The sequence below is a fragment of the Melanostigma gelatinosum genome, assembly GCF_949748355.1.
Source record: "Melanostigma gelatinosum genome assembly, chromosome: 7".
NCBI lineage: Eukaryota > Metazoa > Chordata > Actinopteri > Perciformes > Zoarcidae > Melanostigma > Melanostigma gelatinosum.
In genome coordinates, this window is record NC_136640.1 from 23,607,987 (window position 1) to 23,635,950 (window position 27,964).

Below are 27,964 nucleotides of genomic sequence, written 5' to 3' on the forward strand. Positions count from 1 at the left end.
TTCTTGACACTCAAAGACACTTTACATTAAGATCATCATATATAAAAACAATACACTAAAAACAAAGTTAACATGGAGGTCTATGGGGATTGACTCCCCTTTGCAGTCAAGTGGCCATTTAAAGGAACTGCAGCAGGAGGTTGAGATATTATCACTTTAATGTGGAAAAAAAGACAGTTTAAACCTCTTCAATCTAACCACTGAGTAGACTGCAGAGGGCCCAAAGAGAAACAGACCCACTCAACATTTAGAGCCCAGTTCAGTAATGGAGGATCACTGAAGACTACATCCAAGGTCAACAGTATTCTCTCCCGTCATGTAACACTGAGGGCACGTCAGCTAGATAAAACAAAATGTAAATAAAACATTTGGTGTCGAAATGATTCTATTTCCATCCCTGCAAAGAAGAAAAACATCAAAATAAAATCAGATTACAAACTTTTGAATGGCAGTGTATATTTATATTTATATATTCTGACAAAGTAAACTACAAGCATTGGATTTACCCAGAGTGAAATACTTCACGTAAGAAGAAAAATCAGTTTCATCAAAAAAGGCCACCTTGCACATTAAGAGAAACGTATGATATGGCAAACAGCTCAACATGCTACTAGGTACGTTTATGTGTCTCAACAAGGCAATACATAGTGGTGTACAGGAGACAGGATATAAAAGAAGCCCATGTCAAAAGACACAAATAGGATTTTAAAAAGAGCAAATAGAAGAAGACATTAAACAGTAGAGTAAAAATGACATTAAGTAGTGGTCAATAGACATGACATGAAGAAATGTAAACACCGACCATGTTTACATGCACACTAATATCCCACTATTATTCTGAACATGACAAAAGTCAGAATTTGATACGGGTCATGTTTGTAAACAACATGTTCCGTTTGGATATCCTGCATCAGGTCTTACTCTCAATGTCGCATTTTCCAATTAAGACGTGTGTGATACGCAGATAATATTCAGGTTTTAGGAGGATTCCTTGTACATTCACAATATGCGTCTCACATTTGGGTTTTACGGCAGTTTGCGACTCACGTCCTCTTGCCTGTTTACGGCCAGCTCTGTGCGTTGAACACAAACCAACACGCCAACGGTTTACAAGGCTGGGCAGAGAGGCATGTCCAAAATAAAAGCTCACATTTCTGTTTGGACAAAGAAACGCACTTTTCTTGAAAGGCAGGGTTGGTAGCAGTAGCTCCAAAAGTTGCTCAATTTAGCGAGAAAGTTGGAGCGTTCGTATGACACTTCGAAAATGCTCTTGCATGTGTCCTGTGTGTCTTTCACAGAATAAGGGCATAACGCTGAATATATTGTGCATGTAAACGTATATATAAGCGAGGTAAAACTAATTTTTAGAACAATCAGATTGAGGTACTGTAAATCATTTTGTAAACAGACATTTAGTGGCATCAGGTTAAAACATAGCAGGAGCATCATGCCTCCTCCTGCTGGATGTGTCATCTTCTGTAAAGTAAACTTCCAAAACATAAACCCTCTATTCGTGCTAACTTTGTAAACCCGTGACTTGGAAAACTTAAGCTGACTGGACGTTGTTTTTTTTGGCGGCGTGTCTCAGATGTTGGTGAGCACAGTGCTGGTCACTATAGCGACAGTGAGGGTCCCCGGCAGGTCGTTGTCACGGCGATCGCCCTTGGCCCTCAGGTGGAGCGTCTGCTGGAACTCGCCCTGCTCGGCCGGCAGCGTCACCTGACCCAGGAAGGAGTCCTTCAACGCGTTGTGGTTGTAGATCTGAGAGGCACAGACAGAGCGAGAGAGACAGAGAGAGAGAGACAGAGAGAGAGAGAGAGCGACACAGAGAGAGAGAGGGAGCGACAGAGAGAGAGAGAGAGAGAGAGAGAGAGAGCGACACAGAGAGAGAGAGGGAGCGACAGAGAGAGAGAGAAAGAGAGAGAGAGAGAGAGGGAGAGACAGAGAGAGACAGAGAGAGAGAGAGAGGGAGAGACAGAGAGAGACAGAGAGAGAGAGAGAGGGAGAGACAGAGAGAGACAGAGAGAGAGAGAGACAGAGAGAGAGACAGAGAGAGAGAGAGAGACAGAGAGACAGAGAGAGACAGAGAGAGACAGAGACACAGAGACAGAGAGAGAGTCACTGCTTGAATGTGACCACAGAATAATTAATAATAATTTAATAATAATAATTTAATAATTTAATTTAATAATTGAATTCATAAGTTCAGTGGTGGAATGTTATATTTGTCTGCAGATTCAGATTAAGCTGCAACATAAAAGGAATGAACACATTAATGCAACAATGATATTTACATCATTCTGAAATGAGACATTCTGCATGAGCAGGCTGCATTATACTGTTGGTGTCCCGTGTTCTGTGGGGTAATGCTGCTGATAGTCTAGTGACTAGATTAACTGTGGATCAGTAACTCATACAAACACACTTCAAACACTCTGAACTGTCCCTTTAAGTACAACATCAGAATCATTTGTCCACCACTGCACAATTTTCTCTCAGCCTTACCTGGCTACCAACACAAACACACACACATGCAAATATATACACGCAGAGAAACACAAACCTCGATTCTGATTGGCTGGTTGGCTTTCTTCCTGTAGAACAGCCCCTTGGTGTCGAAGTTGGGGCTGCGTGTGTTTTTATGGACTGGTGAGCGAACCTTCTGTCCTTCACAACGAATGATCACGTAGGGGTCCGACACTGGAGACACACACACGGCTGTTAGTTTCATAAACCTGATCAATCGATGTGTGATTTAAGATTAGGAAATGAAGTTTAATGAATTTTGTTTCCATTATCAGCTTCTAAGTTACAAGAGGGAAACACATCTGTTGTGTCTGAGCTACATGCTTCTAGTGAACACACTAGTTAGCAGAGACTAATAGGACTGTAACAGTGAGATGTGGATCGATTCAGGCACAGCTGGAGTTTCATTTACCAAGTATTGTATTCTGGGAGGTAAAATGACTGTTTTTGCATGGATAACAGCTTCAGTCGGACAGGGCTGCCTGACAGCAAGGTAAGGCAGTGATGATAATCTAAATATAGACTACACTTCAACTAACAGTGATTTTTTAAGGTGTGTACAATACGTTTTGGTGCTGCTCCGTCCACAGCAGTACATTGCTTTGCCCAGTAGCGCAGGGAACATAATCAATATCACGATATAGTTTGTTGATGAATAAGCAGTACCAGCTTTCACACTGCCACTGATTTATCAGCCCTGAGCCCTTCTTATCCTTTCACTGTGTCTTTTAGTGATGTAAGTAGATGCTGTGTAGAACTTATAGTATGTAAGTCAGCTAAATGGAACAGAACAGTCAAAGCTCCACATTTAGGGTGGTTGACATTTACATATGAATACGCTTTCTTTAAAGAATAACGCCCCTATGAAATCTTAATTTGGTGACCTCAGTGGTTTAAGTTCTCACCCTGCTGCAGAAATGTAGTGTTTGGTACTTTTGAGGTACTTGTACTTTACATCTTTTATTTCTATCTTATGCTACTTTATACTTCTACTCCTCTACATATTAGTGGGAAATATTGTATTTTAAACTCCACTACATTTATTTGACAACTTAGCTACTAGTAACTTACTAATACATATTGATATGTTGTGTGGATTAAGCTCCCCACCAGCAGTATATCAAGTAGTTATAATCATCGCCAGCTGTAACATTAAAATGATGAACTCATTAATGCATCATTTATTCATCATAATCCAGTAATATAATAAATATCTTTGTGAAATGGGTCATTCTGTATAATGAGTACTTTTGGTACTTTAATTATACTTTGATTAAGGTACCAAGTATTTTCAATAAATGCAAACAGCGCAAAATATTCATGTGTTGTGAGCGCCTTGTGGCTGTTTTACAGTCCCACCGGTGTAACTTTCTGCTGTGCGAGCGTTGCAGTTCCCGTCACTGACGTCACCAAGACTCTACTGCCATCAACCGGCCAAAAACGACATTGTGCTGGAGCTGCTTCAGCTGACAGCAGGTCAGTTTAAAAAAAGTGAATATAGTATAATGCAATGCAATATAAATAAATACATTTAAAATATTATATTTATAATTTATATATATATTTTGTAAACAAAATAAAATGAAGACTGTTTTGTATATCTTATAAATATAATTTGATCGGTAATCTGTGCATGGATCAAATATCCTGTAAAGTGTCTCATTGTTAACTAAAACGTACCTCCATCAGAGTCTTGTCCTGCAAGTCCATTGGCATTCAGTATGTGGACCTGCGTGACCAGAGAGGGATAACCACGCATCCCAGACCAGCAGGTCTGTGGAGGCACATGTAGAGTCAACTCTCTGCAGGACAGACAGAGACAGACAGAGAGACAGAGTGTTTATGTTTTTATATAGAACCGTATGTTTATGTTGTTGTTGAAAAAGGGCTGCTGCTCTGTCATCAGCTTAGCTTCAAGCTTTCAAATAAAACCAGCTGGATCCTCAGGTGTAAACTGCACCTGTGGTTTAGTCCGAACCAATTTCTGTGTCTTGAAAGTCTCTGAAATGCAGCGCGAGTTGATTGTAGCTGATGAATACTTGAACCTGCTGCAGACCTGGAGCCATATTCACAAAACATCCTAAGACTGAAATGATCTCCTGGTTGTGAGAGAAGTGAGAGGCAGACCAGAGGACTCCTGAGTCACTGAGTGCTGCTCTCAGTCAGTAACGTGCTGCAGCTCATTAAGCTCAAACTAAAACGAGTCCCCACTCACTTGCAGTCGGACGGCACGTCGGTGAAGGTGCGGAGCAGGAAGTCTCCCTCCAGGCCAGGGTCAAAGGTGGTGGGTATGATGACGTACCGCCCCTCAGGCAGCTCGATGCGTCTGAACACAGACCTGGAGTTGATGTAGGTGCTCCCGCCCACCTTCTGCTGGGTGACGTGCATACGGTAGGTCCTGTTCAACTCCACCTGAACACAGACAGCCCACAGACTTCAATAGATGAAGACTACAACAGTGTCTACATAATGTATTGAAACTGGCAGGGGCGTGTCCATGGAGCGACCTGGGGTGACCCCAGTATACTAAACTGTGATTGGTTATCTGCATGATCAAAGGCGGGACCTGAGCTTGAACCAACTGTTTGACGAGTATGCTAGATTCAATTATTGGTGCAACTCAGACTTTAACGACTAATTCTACCCCAAAATGACCATTTGCATATTAAATGCTGTTGTTACAGAAGACGACTTGCCTCCACGGTGAATGAAGAATCAAAACCTGAGAAAAGTCTTGAATTGAAGTAAATGGGGGACGCGTTGAACAAGAGCAAAACTATATCAAAACACAACTCGTGCAGTTTTACCCAAGTCTCATTCATCCAGTCAACTTCTCACAGAACTTCACCTGAATTTATGATCATTTTGTGGGTTTTTGTTTAGAAGCCTCTGGGTGTCTCCCTTGCTGCAGTACCACTCTCTGCCTGCACCGTTACTGTGCGCAGGCAGGGGGTGCTGTTTGACCAAAACACACACGTCACCAAAACCAATGAAAGTAACACGTAACGCTGTCACAAGCCACTGTCCCATCAGAGTGAATGTGATACGTTTGGTTTGTTTTCTATTTCGTCCGGTTCATTTTGACGATGCACAAACTAAAGCTGACCAAATCCATTTGCTGAGATGAGTCTACTGTACGCACAAATTCACTTCTCTTCCAGTTTATCTTGAATGACTTTATGAACATACATATTTTTGGGAACTTTACTTTACTTTAGCATATTCGTCTCAGATGTCAAGCAAACATCGGACGTCTGCAGAGGTCCAACTCAGTCCTCTCTCGTGTCCATCTCAACAAAATGTTCCACGCTGGGAGCCTGGGTTTTGGGTCACTTCTTGTAATTATGTCGAAATATGTTCTCGCTGCAATCAAACTGCACTATAGTTTGATTGTCCACACCAGAGTGCAATTACTGTGTTCACCATTGCCCAAACAAACCTCACCCGAGTTTGATTAAAACCGACTAAATGCTCGCTGCCACAACACATCTTCTTCATGACAATTCTAAACGCAAGAATGTACGAAACTGTTCTTTTTCTTTTGTGCTGTATTATATACTTGCCAGTTTAATGTAATCTTATAAGCCTACAACAGTCCTGTAATACATGTTCTGGTTACTCAGAGATTTTGAGATGACATCTGTGAATGTCACACACACACACACACACACACACACACACACACACACACACGGCGAGCTGACCCTGTGTATCTCGAAGCCGATAGCCAGGTTTTCTCCTCGTCCCTCTCTCAGCGTGGCTCTGCGGTCTTTCTGCTGCAGACAGATCAGAACCTCGTCCTCCGGCTTCTTCACGTCAAACACGTACTGCAACACAGAAGAAAAAGAAATACACGCATATCGTTACGGGTCCAGCCCTTCAGAGTGGTCACTGTCGCAAAGCAACGGCAAATCTGAGAAGGCGTGATTCAATGAGAGACAGCCACACCTGCGGGTTCTGGAGGAAGGAGTGCTTGTTGTTGGTGCAGCCCCCGGCTCGGTTGAGAAGCGGGTCGCTGTGGCTCTTCCAGGAGCCCTGCATCACGGCCTCCTCCCAGGTCTTGTGGAAGCTCAGGTGGGATGTGTTGATGAGGCGACACAGGATGAGGTCTGTGAAGTTGGCGATGAAGTCGTCAAACGTCATCCTGCAGGAGGGGAGAGAAAGAGGGAGGGATCAGCAGCTATTCTGGTTTGAAAAAATAAGTGGAAATTCGGTAGAAATCAGTTCAATGATTTGTTAGATCAACAAATCAACCCTTGAGAGATGGAGACTGAACTAATGTCAATATTACAGATGACAGTATTAAGTCTATGGCCCAATCCCAATGTCCCCCTTAAGGCCCTAAACCCTGAACCCTCAAGGACTTACTGATGTCACCTGTTAAATGGTTGAGTGTGAGAGAGCCCTCAAACCCTCAATGAGTGGACAGTGGGACATCCCTAAACCGTCAGACTTCACAGGAATGCGCCTCAAAGTCTGTGTGTGGAGATTAGGCCACTTAACTTTTGGGTTAGTCACAAACTCCAGGCTCCTTGTGTCTGCCAACAGGGGGCAGTGTTGAACTAAAACTCACCAGAACTCTCCATCATCCTGCACAGTGACACCGATCTTCTCCCTCTCACTCTTACTGACCTTCTTCCACTCTTCAGAGCTGCAAACAGGCAGAAAAAAGGTCTGTAGTACAATCATCTGGGACCAGACATGTTCGAACCATAGGTGCTCTGGACAGATTTCAAACATGTCAAAGTATTTATTCCCACAAGGTTTACAATCTGTGTAGAAAACACGGTCTCACCTGTCACTCCAGGCCCCGTTCCACTCTCTCTCTCCCCAGGGGTTTCTCATGCGGATCATGGTGAGTTTGTCCGACCGGAAGTAGGCCAGCAGGCCGTGGCCCAGCCGCACCCTGCGGACGTCCGTCACCGCGTAGGCATGGCCCTTCACCAGGCCGCAGGACAGCCTGGCCTCCATGTCGGCCGCAGTGGTCGCCTGAAAGGACACGCCGCCGGATTCGGTCAGTGCGTAAAACCATTCCTAAATCAAGCCATTCAATCATTCAGCCGCCACGTGTTTGCCCCGCTCCTCACCCGGATGGAGCAGCTGATGAGGCCCTCTCTGTCGTGGACCTTCAGGACTCTCTCGAACAGCTCGTTGCGTTTCTCTTCGTCGTCTTTGAAGCCGTTCTCCATCAAGTCCATCGGCTCCGTCACGCCGCCGGTGAAATCCACGAGAGCGTCGGCCGTGTTGCCACCGTCGAGCGCCTCGTAGCATCCGCACATCCTACAAAACACATCATGAAAGCTTACACACAGCTTACTTACTATCACATCTGTGCTGGGCATTGAGCTTTTGGGTGTTGTTGTTTTTTTGCTACATACAGACTTATAATGTACAACAATCTGCTTTACAAACGTAACCTTGATAGGCAAAGATATGCAGCCAATGTTAGTGGTTTTATAAAATAACATCATATTTTATAGAAACATTCTATATCAGTCTACTACCACAGTATTACATTTAATGTCCTCTTTTGAACATATTCTCTTTGATTCCTGAATTGTAACTTCATACATTTTGCAGTGGCATTGTTGGAGAACAAGGACTTCCTCGCCATCGGCTGCTCCGCTGTAACTGATGGCGAATACAACACACGGTGGAAGTCTTACTTGACATAGGCCTTCTCCACCAGCGCGCTCCAGAACTCGTTGCTGTCGTTGGAGTGGCAGTACACCAGCTCTCCGTTCGCCGTGGGCAGCCGGTCGTCGATCACCACGTCCACCCACTCACCGAACCGCCAGAACCGGAAGTGGAAGATCCCGGCGTAGGACTCCGGTTTTTCCTCATCCCACTCCTGGTCCTTCCAGTCAGGGATCACCTGGGAAAAAACAGACAACCATCATCTGGTCAAAGCTCAGGTTTTATTCCAAAATGTGAATCTAAAGGACTTAAGTAGAAAGTGAAGGCGTGTTAATGAGGTCTTTGTTTCACTACATACGATAAGAGTCAGGACACTAACACGCAGACACACATGCGCTAAATCCCAGGTTCTGGTGGTGATTTTCCCAGAAAACAGAAGTACATTTGGCTGATTATTCCTGTAAAATTCCACGATCTCAATTCCAAGTATGAGAAGCAGGAAACTCTCACATAATCGGTGAGAGCTGTCGTGATCTGTGACATCTTGAGGGTGATCATCAATGGGTGTGAATAATAAATGTTCATTTCCTCTTCATTAGTGTGATACTGTTCACATTCTGAAGTTCAACACTCAGAAAAGGGGAAGTCTATTATGAGAATAAATAGAATAATTGGTACATTTATTTATTTTTTATCTGAATTTCATGAAAAGCATTTACAAAAAACAAATCCTGTCAACAAAAGTTAGGCAATCATTTCTATTTGTTTTAAATTTAAGATTTTGAAGTTTTATATTCCTCTATGGGGGTGAGAACTAATAGAACTCGTGTTATACTTTTCTTCCCTATCTAACTTTCTTTTCTGTTTTTAACCAGCTAAAACATACATAACAGTGAGCATAAATAAATAGGCAACAGAATCAGGCAAATGCAACGGTTGCACATTATAACAAGGTACAAATAATATCCAGTCAAGATACACACACACACACACACACACCAATAGCCTGGAGCTTTCTTCCAAATTTTTCAAAACTGACTTTCAGTTACAATCTCCAAGCTCTCCGTTTCGTTCTCTATGGCGATAATCAATAGCAGCTGCCATACACCTGCTAGTACCACTGTAATAATGCAAACCCCAGGGCTTCATCAGAGGACCAGAGGCTCAATCACCATTGTGTTCCCTCATTCAGTTATAGTGACCTAACAACATTCATTGAAATTTAAATCTTCCAGATCATTACTAAAGTAACAATCACCTCTGACAATAACATCTGTACATATTCTGTCCACTTATTAGTTCCTAAAATGTTGAAAAGCATCTGCCTCTCCACTCATTTCCCCTTAATTAAGGATGAGGACGTACACCGTTAACAAGGGAATGCCATCCACCCATATCCTGAGCCAAGATCCCCACTGACCACACACACACACACACACACACCTCAGTGAAACGAGTGATATAAATAAGTGCTCCATTGAGCCAAGACTAGTGGAGCTCCCAGAAGCCCTCGGGAAACTCCCAGAGTTACCTCTCGTACGTCACCAGCGCCTCCTGTTGCCTAGCACCCTCACATCACCCACCTCTGTAACGCCTTCAACAAAAACTATCACTAAAAAACAGAGTATTTTAATTTGATATTCAGACATTTCAAACCCAATCAACATAAAATAATTCAGACAAACGCTGCTCAAAAAATGTTTTCCTCCGTGATAGTGCTCATATTAAGTTGTATATTATAAACACATATATAAATGAGAGTATATTTGTGGACAGTTTGGTGCAGAACCATCAGCCTTTAAAGGACTGAAAGCTGATTCCGACTGATGCTGTTTTGGCATTGATCCCCTCCACCAATGCACTCCCTTACCCTCTCTCACGTTATGTGGCTAATCAATGCATCCTAACCAATTCACCCTGTGGGAAGGAGGGCGGTTGGGGGGAGAGGGGGGAGGACAAAAGTGAGGAAACTGCCACTCTGTGATGGAAACAGTTGGGGAGGGGAGGGGAGACAAAGAAGGCGTGCGACGAGCCTACGAGGGAAGGAGAGCGAGAGTGAAATCTGAAACTCTGAGCAGAGCTCCGTCATCACAGCATCCATCCAGACAAAGCCGGACCTGCCCGCTGCCTTAACCCCAGGATGCTAACCTCCAGGTCGGACATGGACAACGCCAGAGCCCCCTCCAACACGCTGGTGCTGGCGTTCAAAGAAGACCCCGCACTGACAGAGGTTCGGTCCGCACACGTCTGTTGTCACAATGTGTGTCTTTGTCTTCTTTACTTGATAGAAAAAAATAATTGAATGAATGAAGTTTAAAACTGATGTGACAAAAATGTCAACATGGCCGTTTTGAATGCTGCTGATATGGTGAACGTAGATATCTTCAAGAAAAGTTTGTAAGAAAACATTTGTTAAATTTAGCGTATTTTTATTGTTGCCGACTTTTCAAAGTTCACTTTTTTGGAGATTGGCGCTACTTTTCCATCCAAACTTTGCTCCCTGCTTTAATGAACAGCCTTCATAGCATCTGTTCCTGAATCCGCTCTGTCGTCTGTATTGTGCCTGGTGCTTTGAATGTTAGTGATCAATGGCTCTACTCATCAGAAGAGTTAAAACATTGACGACTGGCCCGGCGCTGTGCTTCAATAACTACGTCACAGCGGAGGTCAACAGCTCCTGGGCTCACATGCTACTGAGGATCTTTCACTGTGCTGAGAGAAAAGAGCTTTTAGAGCAACGATCAGTCGACTAATCGATCGGTGTGTCGGAAAGAAAGCTCATCAGCAATTATTTTTGACAATTGATTAATCGGTCAAGTCATTTTCAGGCACAAATGCTAAAAAAAAGTCGCTGGTTCCAGCTTTTCATATGTGAGGATGTTTCTGATAAGCTGCCCTGATGTATTCAATCACATTACATTCTACATGTTTATGCAGAAGTTCATTTTAGCAAAACACTGGATGAACAGCCCATTTTATTTTAATTCTGAATCAGAAGAGGCTTATTAAATGTGACTATTAAACATGACTGCTACTCACAAATAAAAAGCAAACCCCCTCCCTGTTTGGGTACAGCGAAGCGTAGCCGAGTACACATGAACCCGAATCGAGACCACCTTTTCACGTTCACCCTGATCAAACCAACTGGCCCCCGATGTGAAGGCCTCCGAAATGTCAGATTGACCGAGTGTCCCTGAACAGAACTCTCTGGGCTTCAGTTTCCGTCTCACAGAGCTTCGAAAACATGTTTCTCAGTTTGTCATTTATTTGTTATTGGTCTGTAGGTTGTTCGTCTACAACCAAAGAATAAAAGGCAGTGTGGTGGACGATTGAATCTGACCTCTCTCTCTCTCTCTCTCTCTCTCTCTCTCTCTCTCTCTCTCTCTCTCTCTCTCTCTCTCTCTCTCTCTCTCTCTCTCTCTCTCTCTCTCTCTCTCTCTCTCTCTCTCTCTCTCTCTCTCTCTCTCTCTCTCTCTCTCTCTCTCTCTCTCTCTCTCTCTCTCTCTCTCTCATATCTCCCTCTCCCTGCCTGTTCCTCTACAGATGATGCGTCTGCGTGTGTCATCTCTGCAGCGCTCGGGCCAGAAGCGTCAGGACGGCGAGCGTCTGCTTCTCCCCCACGAGGCCGTGTACCGGCTGGACTTCCCCAACCAGGAGCTCAACTTCTCCCGCTGGTGCTTCTCCCTCGCCGTCCACGGCCGCATCACCATCACCGGCATCTCCCAACACTGGACCCCCGACCTCACCCACCTGATGACCCGTCAGCTACTGGAACCAATCGGCACGTTCTGGCGAAACGCCGAGGACCCGGAGGACTCCCCGGTCAAGTGGCTGGAGGCGGACACGCAGGAGTTCGGAGAGAGGATCGCCGAGCTGGCCAAGGTCAGGAAGGTCATGTACTTCCTGTTTGCTTTCAAGGATGCCGCGGAGGTCGCGAATCTCAGCTGCTCGGTGGCATTCACACGAGACAAATGACGCTTCACTGTCAGTAGAATCCTTTTAGTGCTGGAGAAGCATCGCAACATTTGTTGTTCAATCTTTGACCTTTCGATCTCCTCAAATCAAATCAAAGAAATACATCATTTTCATACTTTCCCCCAAAACGTCCTTCTCATCTCTCAGTCTCACTGATTAAAGTGTAATTTTACAGCAACAAGATTGTAGTTCCACCCTCTGTCTGCACGACTTTTTTCATTTTGCTACGGTCCATTCTAAAACTTGGAACAGCATCTCAACAGCCAACATTTTATACAAGCACTCAACTCCACAAGCAGTCCACACTCCACAATCCTGTTGTATGGTATGTTTCATGGTGCTACCTAAACCTCATCAATTAAAAACAATGAATGGATGATTTACTTTGGTTTACAAAGCACTGAATGGTTTAGGGCCATCCTACCTTATGAACCATCCCGACCCCTCAGGTCGTCTGGGACCGGTCTACTTTCTGTTCCCAGAGTCAGAACTAAACATGGAGAAGCAGCGTTCAGTTTTTCTGCTCCACATATCTGGAACAAAGTCCCAGAAAGCTGCAGGTCTGCTGAGACCCTCAGCTCATTTAAATCAAGATTGAAGACTTTTCTGTTTGCTGCTGCCTTTAATTGAACCACATTCAATTCATATATTAATCAATTTCCTGCATTTCTGCATTTTACTACTGCATTTTATTTCTTGCACTGTTTTTTAAATCTCCTTTTCTTTTGCCTTATGTTTTGATGCTTTTAATGGTTTTATGTGAAGCACTTTGAATTACCTTGTTGTTGAAATGTGCTATACAAATAAACTTGCCTTGCCTTGTAAATAAAACACGCCTTGGCTGACCAGCTGAATGTTGTGATGATATGTGTTTGAGTTATTAGCAGTCTTTGTTGTTGTATTTTGTTTTTCTGAAGTCCTCCATCGCTCGCAGGAGAGGCAGCCATAGTAGCAGCAGAACAAAGTGGCAGCGAACGGAATATCACACATTCACTCCGCATGCCCGTCGGCCTGACACCAAACACAGATCAATGGAGGGACATCGATTAAAGATCGACTGAAAGCTGTCTGTGTGCTCACATTGGTGCTGGTTGTTGATGGTGTTGCTGGACAGAGGAAGGAGGGACAGAGGGACAGCGGTATGGGACAAGAGGAGAGGAGACTAGGAAGGGAGGAAACAAGGAGGAGCGGTTTATAAATTAAGTCGACGATTCGACCCTCAATTCTGGGTGAGAGGATGAATTTGCAGTTATTTTTAAAGGAAAACGTGCATATTTGGATTACCAATCTCTTATCTCTTGCTTTTCAGTAACCACAGCCACTCTGGCAGTTATCACGAACATGAGAAGATAAAAGAGTGAAAATCAGATGAGAAACCAGAACACATACAGTCTGTAGTACTATGTTGAGGTTGTCGTTTACATTTTGTATTCTTCTGTTTGTCATTACAATATTACACTGTTGAAAACACATAGTCTGACCCATAAATCAAATGTCATCGCATTGCTTTTTGTTTGTCAGGGCGAGCGTTAGCAGCGATGAGGCGGTTACCTCTCGCTGCCTTCAACAGCAGCAGACGGTAAACAGCCCAGTGAGGACCAAGGCAGACGTCTCTGAGAAGAGACAAGACATGGAAACAGCCCCAAATCTAAAAATGCTGGCAATGGTTGATAGGAGCAGTCCTGTGTAACAACAGGCTCGTCATGAGACAACAGCGAGAGGAACCACTGAAGAGTTTGTCTCCCTGTGTTTCAGCTGGACCGGGCTGAAGGGAACCAGCAGGGAACATTCCGGGACGCTGTGTTTACAGCTACAGCACCTGATCATAAATTACAAAAGCTCCCATTTTGATTCCAGTCAAACTTTCCACCTTACTGGAGCAAGATGCTGGCAGCAACACGGGTTTTACACTGAGTGAGAGAGACAGAGCGGCTTCAATACGGACAGAAGCACGACAGGAGTAGGGAAAACTTTATAGGTCCATCAGAATATAATCCCAATAATGTATTCAGGATTTGCCAATGAAAGCCTGAGATGAGCAAGTAAGTGAGCATCGAGTTAAGATTTATATTTTTGGTCAAATTGCTTTTAGGGTGCAGGACCAGCATGAGATGAAATACAAGTGAGGAGCTATATATTCATAGTCTGCATGAGTTGAAACCCACAATGAACGCACAGTTTTGCGCTCGTCAAATAAAATAGAGCCGGTTGGAACTCTTCTTATTTTCAGTAAGACAAAGAGCATGATGCATGATTTAATGCATCAGTCTCCACTTTAATAACATTGCTGAATAAGTAATAAAAATAAGTATTTCTCGATAATGGAAGAAACTAAAATTCTTCATATCTTAAAGAAACACACGCCACGCTCTGTATGTGGATCAACACGTCTTTTAACCAACGCTGCCTTTTGAACCATGAACCCACGTTGTCCGACAGGACGGCGACTTCCGGGTCTCTGTGCCGTGGAAGTGTCGTCATACTGCCCGTGTAGTTGTCCTCAATCGCACCTGAAACGGGCTTTAGTTTCCCTTCAGCTGATGGAAAAGTGAGCTGCTGAGGACCTCCGAGACCAGACGGGAGGAGCGAGCTCACCAAGAGTGGAAAGAACACACACACACACACACACACACACACACACACACACACACACACACACACACACACACACACACACACACACACACACACACACACACACACACACACACACACACACACACACACACACACACACACACACACACACACACACACGCTTTTGAGCAAGGCACTGAACCCACTATAGATCCTGTGTGTTGCGTGAGAAGTGTGTTGTTAGGCCTTTATTTAGTCTCAGGTTAAACTCTGACAGATGAGCGGTCTTTAAGCTTGACTCCATAGAGCGACTCATGCAGACGGGCTCCAGTGCTCGCTCAGCTCGTCTGTCTCCGGCCGAACTAATCACCGTGTATCGTAACGCCTCGTCACATGATCAAACGTCAACATGCATATTATCCAGCAGTCAACGCATATCTGTATGACAGAAATCGCAAAGAAAACAGGAAATGATTCGTCTAACTGTGTTTATATGTACGTCCGTGTGTGCATCCTGCTACTACATGACTGACTCAAGGCTTCGACCGTTGCTATGGTAATCAATGTTAAAATCAGTTTTTGAATGCAGCGTTTTGTTTTGTAATTATTATAGTGCAGTAAAATATTCTATAGAAAATAGAAAATAGACATAGCCCTGCAGGCTTCATCGTCTATATAAGCCCCACTGTGGCTTGTGATTTATGTTCATGAATGACAATATTTCAAAAACAGGATTTTATTAATTATAATTATATTATATATAATTATAATTATTATGATTATTATTATTATTATTATTATCATTATTATTATACTAGCTGCAGTTGGGCAATACATCCCCTCAAAAAGATAAAACCCATCTCTGTCATGTTTTCATTTTATGGCGGTAAAATAGTCATGAGCGATCTATAATAAAATGATACGCTGCTTATTCTACAATTCAAATAAATGTACAATGTATACGTACACAAATAATCACACGCATGTCTTGTCCCCGACGACCGGTTCTATCCCCAGTGTGTGTGTGTGTGTGTGTGTGTGTGTGTGAGAGAGAGAAAGGGCGGTAATATAAAATCCACATGGAATTCACAAAGTGCGACAGTACACACAAGTCTTAAGTGAACACACACCAATCCACACAAATCCAACACCCACATACTCGCACGTACACATTCCCACACCCATCAGCACGCACACACAACACACTCCTATATACACACACACACACTATGTGTGCATGCATCCCGCTCCACCGGCTGTGGCTCAGGCATTTGAACAGAAGTCTCTCACTAACTGTGCTGCACTGAGCAATGCCATGAAATATTACCAGATTCAGTCGGATGCTGCATTTTTGGAGCTAGTTGTTGTATTTTGTTGTTTTTACAATGTTGTGTGACTTTGTGAGTGTTCGCGATCTGACATTGTTATGTAAATATATTGTGTGTTGTTCGAACCCCTTTCAGTACCATGGATAGCGCCACTCTGCCAAGCGTGCCAAAACCCTTATTTATGTTTATCTATAATCACAAGCAGCAAAAAAATGAATAATAAAACAGGGACACTGTCTCTGTGTCTGTCTCACCTTCTGCCATAGTGTCTCTCTGGAGGCCAGACTGGAGCAGGCGGCTACGAACCAGCAGTTTCCCAGCTGGCCCTGGTGCAGGTCGTGGGCACTGATGCCGTCCACGAACAGGTGGGGGTTGCTGCATAACTCCTAGAAGGACAAACATGATTGCAATCAGTGTTACCCCTTTCTTCTTCTTTCAAATAAATAATGTTACTTTATTCCCCCTGACTTATCAACATCGCAAAAAGAGGAGAGTGAAAATCCTTTAAATGTATTTAAAGTGTCCATTGAATGGTTTTGCCAACGTAGATCAAAATAACGTAGTAGATCAAAATAACGTAGTAGATTAAGGCTATGCGGGGTTCAAATTTCTACCGTTCTTTTTAAGCCAATCACAATCGTCTTGGGCGGGGCCAAGTCCAGGATGCAGCGGCAGCCAATGACAGATTTATACCCACAGTGTACATCTGCTGAGTCAGACTATTGGTCAACCTACAGCTACTGCATAATAATAATAATAATAATAATAATAATAACAACTTTAATTTATATAGCGCCTTTCAGGGGACCCAAGGCCGCTTTACAAGAGTAACAAAAAACAGTTTAGACAAACAGTCAGAAAAACAGAACAAGTAAACTAGGGGCTGAAAGCCTTGGCGAACAGATGTGACTTGAGGGCCCTTTTGAAGGCGTCCAGAGTGGAGATGTTGCGGATCACCGCAGGGAGAGAGTTCCAGAGGGTGGGGGCTGCCACACTGAAAGCTCTGTCCCCGAAGGTTCGCAGTTTGGTGCGGGTGGTGGCAAGCAGGCCAGAGTCTGAAGACCGCAGGTTCCGGGGAGGGGCATGTGGGCGGAGGAGGTCCGATAGGTACTGGGGGGCATGGGCATGGAGGGACTTGTAGGCGAGGAGGAGGATCTTGTATGAGATGCGGGACTTGACCGGGAGCCAGTGGAGGTTGATGAGGGTGGGGGTGATGTGCTGCCAGGGCATGGAAGAGAACCGACTCTTGAACGATGTGGACATCTGCTGGGCAGCTGCCAGTTATGTACCAATGTGACGCAGGGCGTTAGCCGGAGCACTCAGCCAACCGTAAAGGTAAAAGGTAAATACAGGGAAACAAACACACCCTCAGATTACATAGAAATAACTTCTGAACGTTCAAAGCTAAACAAACCACAGAGCGTATGGGAGGCTATCAGGACAAGCAGCCAAATGAAGGCGTGGAGATGAACCACAAAGAGCACTAACCATGTGACACAGACGTATATGTGGAGCTTTTAACACGCTATATCCCAGCATACGAGGTAGAACGTGTTAATAAACAAGCTTTAGAGGTACACATCTGGTTTATCTGTGGACAGAGCCAGGCTAGCCGTTTCCCCCTGCTTCCAGTGTTTGTGCTAAGCTAAGCTAACAGAGTGCCACTATAAGCTTGATATTTAGCATATTTAGCATGCAGGTTTTGGTGGTATCGATCTACTCATCTCACTCTCTGCTGGAAAGCAAAATAGGCACATGTCCCAAAAGATTCTCTCCGGTGCCAAGGAGACAATTGTATTTTAAATGTATATGCTTAAAGTTTTATCTTGTATGTGATGTATTTCCTTTTGTAAAGTCACATGACAAACTGTATGTAAAGAATTTCAAGTGCCATAGGCTTAATCAGTAATGAGCGATTATGTTATTGTTGCTGTCACTTGTAAATATATTTAAGTTAATGTTTCATTACTACCATATGTTTATAATTAACCTTTTTCAACAACTTATGTGCCTTTTTACATTTATTTGAAACCCTTTTCTCCATGCACAGATGGACATGTTTATGTGTCTTATACTCTGTAATTGAACTGAAGTTGAGAATCTTTCAAGTAAAGAAATAAACTGAAATGCTCCTCGCTGCTTTCTCAAATTAGAGGTCGTTAAATGTAAGTTCACATACTGTATATGCCGACACACACACAATCACATAGTACCATACATGTACACATACATACATACTTTCCACACTCTCTTCATCCTCCTTTTTTCTTCCTTAAACCTACACAAAACATGCTATACTTGACTTGTTCGTACAGTAAGGTCTCACAAACACAGAAACCCTCATTGAATCGCTGTTTTACAATAAAATAAAAAATTGTGCAATGGTGTGTTACATCAAATTCGTTGATATTCATTACATTTTGAATATTTCCCTGCATCATTCGACACTTTTTCTGGTGACAAAAATGTGTTTGTCGGAAAAACAATTCTTAAAAAAATCTAAATGGAAAACATGAAATGTGGGGGAAGAAATCTCTAAATATGTACATTGAAAGAGTGATTGACAAAATCCAGTCTTCATTCTGTGTAGATGTATAATGCATTTTAGCAGAAGGTTCTATGAGGCTTCTCCAGCCTGAGTCTGACTAATAAAGAGGGCATCTTCCAAAGTTACACTTCTTATTAGTAGAAAGTTTCCTCTTTGTTCAGCAGGTGGAAATATGAACAATACTCTCTGCACTACAAAGACTTAATGTTACTCGCTTGCTTTGCTTTAAAAAGTGATCACTTCTCATCCAAAACAGAAAGGAACTATTAGAGATGGACAAAAACAGTTTTGATTGTGCCTGTCATTATTGTTGACATGGTAAATGGTTTTATATTGTATTGTATTGACCACTCTGGCATGGCCGATACTGTCTGCAATCTATAGCCTTTCACAGATGTACTGATGGCTAGAGAGGGGGGCTTTTTTGGATCCCTGACCACGTCATGCAATCGGATAGCTGTCTGATATCTAAAAACTACAAATAGTGGAAACGCAACCGTTAGCTATCAGCGAGAGAGATCTGATGGGAGGAGTTAAAAAGATGTACATCATCCAACACCTGTACGTAATCTCCTCTCAAGTTCCATAATGGTGTCAGTGGGACGGTATCGTTAGGATTTTACTGATACTACTCTTATCGATACTGCTCATCGGTTCGGTTCCTTATCGATACTCTTATTATATTGTGAGAACAAAAAGAGCATTAATTAAGAAAACGTTATTGCTTTATTATTCTTGTATGTAAACAAATAGTCTTTCATGACTCATGAGCAGCAATAAAAGAAGTTCCCAAATCTTTAAAATACATTCACTCACAGCTAAACAATTAGCGTTCATGTATTAGCCTGTTGTTATGATCAAACTCAGCATGGCATCACTAACGTTACCAGCAGTGGACGAGGATGGACGGCTGCTCCACAAACAGTAGGAAACTGAGCACTTCTGCACATTGATGTTCTGCTTGTTGGTCAGACGTCTTGACAAACTGCTGCTGTTTCCTCTCTCACTTGTGAGGGTTTTATTACATTTGTGACAACGAGAGTTCTCAGCATCTACTGGAGTCAAATGTAGTCACACTTTGGATCTTCTTCTCTCTGCCATGTGAGTCTCACGCTGTAGTGAGCCGGAGTTGGTGTGTGTGTGTGTGTGTGTGTGTGTGTGTGTCTCAGAGCAAGCACGACTCCGCCCCTCAATCAAAGACAGGCATAGAGACAGAGAGAGCTTTGCAAGGCCGCTATTTCCCGCTGAGATCTTCTGACTTCTAAAGTACCGACAGCAGAACCGTTAACTCCGGACCGCATCAACACTCGGGTATTTTACTCATTTGGAACCGGTTCCTGTTGAGAACAGAGTTTCGGGGGGCCTCCCTAATTGTCAGACAATTCTGATGACAATCAGAGTCTGTCGGTGGCCAAAACAAGCAGTTTAAGTGCTCGTACTCGATGGTGAGGAGTTACCCCGAGAGATTACATTACAGCCCGTGATTTAGAAAACCATTGTCTTCATTCGTCACTTCGACACAAAAACATAAGACAACAGGGTCCAGGTTGAAAAATACCAAAGTTTCCCTTTGTTAGTGACACAGATCCAGAGACGTGTCGACCCAGAAGGTTTCACTCAGAGAGACAGTTTAACTTTAGGGTCTCCACTCCATGGACAAATCCATAATATCGATCCACGGGAGTGCTTCAAGCTTCCTGTTTAATTATTTACCAGCTCAGATCATCAATGATTGACAGTAAACACATATTAGAAAAGTAGCAGGTCAGGCTTTAGCTGCTTGTTTCTTTTATACAGTATATAATGGAGGGCCATTGGTAAATTCGTATAATTCATGGTTGGAATAAGACACGCAACTTTCATTTCTTTCGAAAAAACCCCCGAAAACAAAACTATAAACATTTTATTTTATTCTAACCCTGATGTTGCTTTACACATAAAATAATGATCCTAGTCACTTCCACACAGTCAGGCATACAGCTCGATAGTCTAACACTGGTATCGGATCAGAACTCCAAAACCAAAGCACAGGTATCAGTATCGGTGTGTGGACGGAAGAAGTCAGATCGGTGCTTCACTAAACTGGTAGGTTCACTTTAAAGTGTTATAACCTGAATTCATGAACACCGACATCAGAAACATCTCCTGCTCGTCTGGCCTTGTTATTTCATATTTAGCCTGTATGTGTCCTTAACAAAGCCCAACCCTGTTCCTGAAACGCCTTCCTTAAACTTGGCTGGGCTGCTCCATAAAACACTGGACTAGGATACAAAGCAAATAGAGAATACATCAGTTCAGGATGAGCAGCTCCGTCACTGCTCCGGTGTGTTTGAAGCCTTGTTTCTAAGAGGACATCTGCTTCCAGATGACCACTTCCCCATTAACAGGGACGTGCACCACAACACAGCACAATCTTTCCATCAAACTAACGCATTTGAGGTGAAATATGTGATGACGTGGTGCATTTTGGGGTGTTCACAAATCCTGTGCTTTTTTTTTTCTCCATACAAATTCTTTTTTTATTTTTCCTTCCCACAATCCCTGCAGTCCATATTCCACCACACGGATGCGAATAGCCGGTAAGTGAATCACTCCTGAGAGACATCTCAACGCGTTATCCTGCCGTCCAAATATTTGCTGAAATATTGGATGGAAGAGTAAACACACCAGGTAAACACACACACACACAAAACCATTCCCGGGTGTTGGAATGGGACTTCAGTGGGGTAAAATAAATTCCATGAATTCCTCTCTGCTCAGTAAGCTCCTTACCCTCTCTGTGCATGCTCTCCATTGTACTCGTCTCATGACGTCCCCTGACCCACCTGCTGCCTCCTCTCGTCTGTCTCTACCTCCACTGAGAATCAGCTGATCAGCTCACTGTGCCTTTTCCTCACATCATTGGCTGTAGAATGTTCTTTTACTTTGCAGCATGTCAGTGGTGTTTGTCCAATTAGGTGAACAGTGAGGGGGCCGCTGCATTCCCATTGAAACCACCAGCTAAGTGTTTAAAAAGACGTTATACTCCTGTAAAGCAGACGCGATGTGGAGAACTCCAACAATCTTTGGCTGAAACATATCAGGGCCATGGTAGGTAAAAAAATAAATAAATAATGATGGAGCCGAGTGAGGGAGATAATATTCAGAGAAAGAAAACACCAAGATTAAAGTTGGAAATGTAAAATGTTTTTAAAAAATGTAAAAATAATATGAGACATTCCCTGAGATTTTAAATCCTAAATTTGCGAGAGAAAATGATCTCTAGTTTCAAGTCTTCTTCAATACAGCATGATGTTCATTTAGTAAATTATGGTCCATTTAGAGTCACACAGACCATAAAGCAGAGCATGCTTTAGGGCGGGGCTTACTTGTGATTGACAGGTTGGTACCACGTTGTCCGGTCTGGGAGTTAGCCGTGTTTTAACCCTTTCACAGTGTGTTTTGAGTTCATGAAAGTAAATAGTAACATGTTGGTTGTTTAAAAATATCTTATTCAGCATTCGGTTGTACTTAGCTCCACCCGCTTGTGTCCCTTCTGGTTGCAAAAATCCAAGATGGCGACTTGAAGCTTCAGAACGGCTGTCCACAAACCGATGGGTGACGTCATGGAGACCACGTCCACCTCCCACCCCTACATTCTTTAAGCCCCTATTCTGATTTGCCATTGCGGCTGGTGTGACCCCACCGCTAGTTTTGTTCTGAATACAACCAGTTTAAAGCAACGTCTCTTCAGAGTCCATATGCTTATGATAATGTGGTGATTCTGGACTAAAATCAACCAGCATTTCCTTATCGCTCAATCAGATTGCAATGTTTAATTTGATTAAGTCCTCCACTGTAGCACACGACAAGTGGTGCTATCTGTGATGATGAGGGTGATCCGACCTCTCAAAGTGAAGCGATGTGGTTCCCTCACGAAAAAACCCAATAATGTCTCATGCGTAACTTTATGATCTCAGAGAATATCAGAGTTTGTTTCTTGTAAATTTGTGACTTTTGTCTCGTACATTGATCACTTTAATCTCAGAGTGTCTGAGTATTTTTCTACAACAAATGACAAGTTAATCTAATATCCAGAGAGTTTTTCCTCTCTGGATATCACCCCCCTCCCCCGGGGCTCCGTGATCGATTTATTTTACACATGCGATGGCTCTGATCCGCCTGCCGCAGAAAACACGTGGACGCCTCGCTCACTGTGTAACAAACCATTTATTTTGTTCTCACCTTGGGCCTCTTCCAGGTGACTGTGCCGATGCGGTTGCTCTGGTAGAACAGAGACTGGTCGCCTGTGGGGAACAGGGGGTCTTCAAACAGACGGCCATTCTGCTGACACTGCCTCCTCAGGGCAGAGAAGGACTGGCCCTCGTATGGGACCACCATCCCCCCTGCACAGACAGAAACAGACCATTAATCAGGGCTTTCCCCCCCAATTCTGACAATATATTTTATAATTAAAAAACATTAAAAAGGCTCCTACTGTATGTTCAAATATAACATATACAATGCAATACAGCCAAACTGAAGGGCAGGGCTCAGAATAAACAGTGTTGGTTATTTTGGAAAAACACACACAGTCACACACACAAAATGGTGTAACACACATTACATAAACGGCCCCACCAATCATGTGACAGGATGACAAACAGTGATGACTGAGTACGGATCAGCAGCAGAGCAAACACACGAGGAAGGTTTGGTATTAAGGAACGGATCTGCTGAGTGAAGTCCTGAACAGCAACTTCCTGTCTGCCCAATGAAGTGGACAATGAAAGAAAGAGGATGTGGTGTGTGTGTGTGTTTGATTTTAAAAGGGTCTGTTCACTTAAAAGAATGCTGGTTTCCTCCTTATTGTTTGGTTTACTGACTTAATGCAACGTTCATTAAATATTCTGTGTATTTCAGATCTTGAGCAGCAGATAAAGAACGTGACTGCTCAGCAACACATACAGTAAGTAACAGTAGAGTGTGTTCGTAAATGAAATGAATTACGCTTGTATGTTTTTGGAGCATTTTACTAATTTGAACAAGACACCGAACTAATCTTCAAATCCATTCCCTGGTGTTTTAGTCAAACTCTATATTTCACCATCCAGTAGCCGTCAACACAAACAGCCACGTGATGCACGGTGTCACAGTCCGTCGGTCTGTTAGTGGTGACAAAGAAATCTCCCCCTGGTAACATTTCTGTAACGCTGTCAGCGCGGCTCACAGGTCTGACCTTGATGCCGTTACACTGATGAAGATCACCATTAATACTCAAAGACAACTAACTCAGTTTAGAACGACGACAGCGTGAGAACTTTGCTCTGTTTGAGAGATTCTTCTCACACTCACAGCTCACTGGTGATGGTTTTCTGTAATTCAAACCTTCCTTCACATCGTTTGACTTTCTGAACTCAAACCAACTAAAAGCGGCTGAACTAGCCTGGAGCTACCGGTGGAGTTCAGACTTCGCTCTGCGGTGGTGGAATGTCAGCAGTTAATTCAATGCAAATTCAAGATACTTGTACTTCACTTGAGTATTTAATGCAACTATAAACTTCTACTCCCCTACTGTACATACATCCTCATACCGTCCAGTGAAACCACGTATCTCCAGATGTGTTGATGTTGAGTGTTTGTGAGAAACCGAAGGATGAAGTGTTTCTTAATGAGTTGCGATAATCCTCCTACTTCTTCATCTCAGTAAACTCTTTAAAAAGCCTCTTGGATCAGCTGGAAAATGCATCGTCACAAAGCTGAAAACAGGACTGTTGATCTGTTTAGAGACACGAGGTTCTCACAGGACAGAGACGCTACAAACATGATGATCTCATAGAATATGATGCATTGATGCAGATTAAACTAACCAACAGGACATAAAGGAGTTAACACAGCTACAGCAGTACAATGAAACATACACATTAATGCAGTAATATTAATGTAGAAACATAGTAACTTCACTATCTTTTCATACTTTAGTTACATTTTGCTGATAATACTTGCATACTTTTACTTCAGCGAGGCGTGGAATTGAGGACATGTACTTGTTTTGCTACTTTTACTTGATTACAGGATCTGAACACTTCTTCCACCACTGAGGATGTGGGTTACCATGGGGACCGGTGGGTAATTCTATCAGAGTCAATTAAAGGCACTAAACACAGAGAGGAGACAGAGCTACACGTTGTATCTGCTCGCTGGGCGCTTTCAGTAAATACTAGTTTATCCTTCGTGATGCTGAGGCTCGAAAAACACAAAGAAGCAAATTGTCTCAAGAAAAAAAATGTCCTGGTTAGAAATAAATAAAACGATTATCAGACACTCATCTCATAATCTGCTTACTAAAGTCAAAAAAACAAATAAAGTATATATATCGTAGTAATGAGGGGGTGATTACCCTTTAACACTGGGGAAGTCCTGTGGATATAAGGAACCAAACAGAGGATAGTAGAGATGAGAACACGATGACGAGGCTGAGAAGAAACTCAGCTGACCTTCTTCTTCTTCTGCAGACGACCAGCATGACTGGGACATGACTCATCATCAGATGGGGGGGGGGGGGGGGGGGGGGACAGTGTGTTTAAGTGCATTTAATCATACGATTAAAAAACAATAAAACAAATGGAAACCTGGCCGAGAGGTCGCCTGTGGAGTTTGCAGTCGTTTTCGTGACAAAAGGTCATTTGGTCCATATTTAATATATAGGCCCGACCGCATTATTAGGCTCTGATTTGAGGATGAAACCTTGAGCTTCAGGGTGTTGTGACTATTCAAAAGATTAATAAATACAGACAATAATCACTTGTTGCTGCCGCTAAATATGGTCTCATGTGGGAACCAACAGGCATGCCACCACATATAATGTGTCACAACTGAACAACAATGCAGATGTCAAAACATCACATTTTATGACGTGTGACATGAACATGTTTGATGTAGACAATGCAGATGATATGATGCGTGTCTGCTTGTTTCACTTTGCTAGAATTAACTTTAAGACACATTTTGTAGAAGAGTTTCATGTGTTTTTCAGCTGTGTGAAGTAAAGTAAAAATAATTACACCGGAAACTAGGGGGAAAATCCCTTTAAAGTAAAAGTACCACGTCTGTCACAGAAAAGAGAACACAGTATTCACACAGTACTTTTACACTTCCTCCATCTCAAAACTTACGTTACTTTGCAGATTCAGATTATCAATGCAAAATATAATCAACAAATAACTATATCGTTTGTAAATTAAGAAAAAAAACGCACAGCCTCCAACATAACGCGTGAAAATAGCATTTTATTTTGAAAGTTGTTGCCGGAAACGCATTTGTTGTTACGCGAGTTAGCTTGAAAATGGACAGTATTTTTTCTTTTTCATAAGATTGTAACGAAGATTGTAGAAACGAAACTGTGAACATTTTATATCCTGTTTTACTGTAATCATTTTTCTTCTGTTTAGTGTTGTCATCCAACTCTACCAACAAACGTTTAAGTAATCTTTTCTACGTGCAATTTGTCAAAGTTAGCGTGTGTAAAATTCAACTGAACGACGGCGGTTAAAATAAACTATCTTAACTTCACTGACGTAGAAAACAGACTGTTTAATGACGGTTAGAGTGAGCTGTTCCAACCAGACTTCAGGTGAATGCAAGCAGTGCTGAGTTAGCTTCAACTATTTAAACCTTACCTGGAAAAATGTTTGGTTAAATATCAGCTCCCCGGGTGGCTCACGCGGATGTTCTCTCCCTCTTGTCCCGGGAGGATTTTCGTTTTTTTTTGTATTCCCTCTCTCTGACGTCAAGCCGGTGATGTGCGGAGCTTTTCAGCCGTAGTTAAGTTAGTTGACAACAGTGAAAGTAAAACACACACACACACACAGGAGGAGCTCCAACCCGCCTTCACTCATCTGAAGGCTGGAGACAGACTCTATGGTGCCTTCAGGCGCGGTGAGGACAAATTGGAACGACTCAGTGCTGTATTGTCTCTCGTTGTCAGTGAGAGAATAAGTATTCAGATCTTCTTAAAACTAACAATACGGTGTAGAAATACTCAGTTACAAGTAAAATTCCTGCATTCAAACTTAAAGTACATCATTGAAATGTACTTAAAGCACCAAAAGTAACCATTTGAGAATCTTATATATGTTGTTGTATTCTATTGAATGATGCATTCATGTTTTCATCACTTTAATGTTGCAGTTGGTAAAGGTGGAAATCCTTTGAACGACCTTAAATACTGCTGGATAGCTGAACCTATATTAATAAAGGCGCATCATAACTTATTAGTTCACTTATATGTTATATTAATCATCTAAATCTGATAAGTAACTAAAGCTGTCAAATAGACATGAAAAAATACAATATTTGCCCCCAAAATGTAGCATAGAAAGTATGCTCGTATATTGTGAGTTAAATTCCTTGTAAGTTTCAACATGCTTGATTCAGAGTTGAAAGATGATTAAGATTCAGTTTTTTGTTGCAGATCCAGCATTAACTTAACCAATGCAAATTATGCAAAGTGATACAGTGCATTTACTCGCAGTGCTTTTGAATAAATAAACAACATCTGCAAAGCATTTAAGAAAGGATACCACAGACCGGATAATGTCTGTTCAAAGGAAGCCTACACTCTAGAAACAAACACAACACAGGAGATACAGCACACGATGTCTTTAAACATAAACCCAGAAATATAAAAGCACCTTTAACATTTTATGACAGTCAAGAAGGATATTTCTTTATCAAGGAAAGTTCCCTTTCCGAGCTTTAGTAATGCACCACCGACCTCTGGTGGTTGCTGTAGTAATTACAGGAGTAACTGTTGGGCTTCCATGTGTGAAACCTGATACCAGTACAACATACAATATACTACTGCTACTCAGTGGTGTATAAAGTACCCAAAAGCCATACTTGAGTAAAAGTAAAGATACCTTACTGGAAAATGACTCCAGTAAAAGTAAAAGTCACCTTTTAGAATACTACTTGAGTAAAAGTCTTAAAGTATCTGATATTTATTGTACTTAAGTATCAAAAGTAATTTTCTGATGTTAAATGTACTTAAGTATTGAAAGTAAAAGTACAAGTAAATGCTGTTAATAAAAAAGCAAAGGGTCAGAATTGTGAGAATGATGAAGTTTATTCTTTTAAGTGCTGTGGCATCATGACCAAGGATATGGAGCTGTGTTGAACATAATTGGGTTGGCTGTGATCCATCCAGGAGCAACAATGTTCAACATAATATATTGTACATAAGTATACTTTTGCATCTACTATGAACTTATCATCATAATTCCCCGAAAAGCAATATGAAACACCAGTGTTTGTTTGACCCATCCACCTCTCCTCATCCCACCCGTCCTGTGTGGAATTCTACTCATGTAGTCGCCCGCTAGCTTATAGCATG

At 42.5% G+C, this 27,964-nt stretch overlaps 2 protein-coding genes across 3 annotated transcripts; one reads left to right on the plus strand and one right to left on the minus strand.

Moving 5' to 3' along the window:
* capn5a (calpain 5a) lies at positions 1-26,452 on the minus strand. Of its 2 annotated transcripts, XM_079271763.1 has the most exons (14): positions 26,250-26,452; positions 24,971-25,109; positions 22,816-22,976; positions 16,298-16,429; positions 8,193-8,401; positions 7,614-7,806; positions 7,322-7,515; positions 7,100-7,177; positions 6,475-6,670; positions 6,231-6,353; positions 4,742-4,938; positions 4,207-4,328; positions 2,564-2,700; positions 1-1,761 (listed from the first exon to the last, which is right to left on the minus strand). In XM_079271763.1, exons 3-14 carry the CDS (start codon positions 22,969-22,971, stop codon positions 1,585-1,587), a joined length of 1,914 nt encoding a protein of 637 aa, XP_079127889.1. In that variant the 5' UTR covers positions 22,972-22,976; positions 24,971-25,109; positions 26,250-26,452; the 3' UTR covers positions 1-1,584. The 2 variants fall into 2 exon arrangements, with proteins under 2 accessions (XP_079127889.1, XP_079127888.1); XM_079271762.1 differs by lacking the exon at positions 24,971-25,109.
* On the plus strand, positions 10,325-12,138 carry ompa (olfactory marker protein a; the record flags this gene model as incomplete). The annotated part of the gene is made up of 2 exons (XM_079271764.1): positions 10,325-10,393; positions 11,707-12,138. 2 exons carry the CDS (start codon positions 10,325-10,327, stop codon positions 12,136-12,138), a joined length of 501 nt encoding a protein of 166 aa, XP_079127890.1.
* Positions 26,453-27,964: the final 1,512 nt, after the last annotated feature.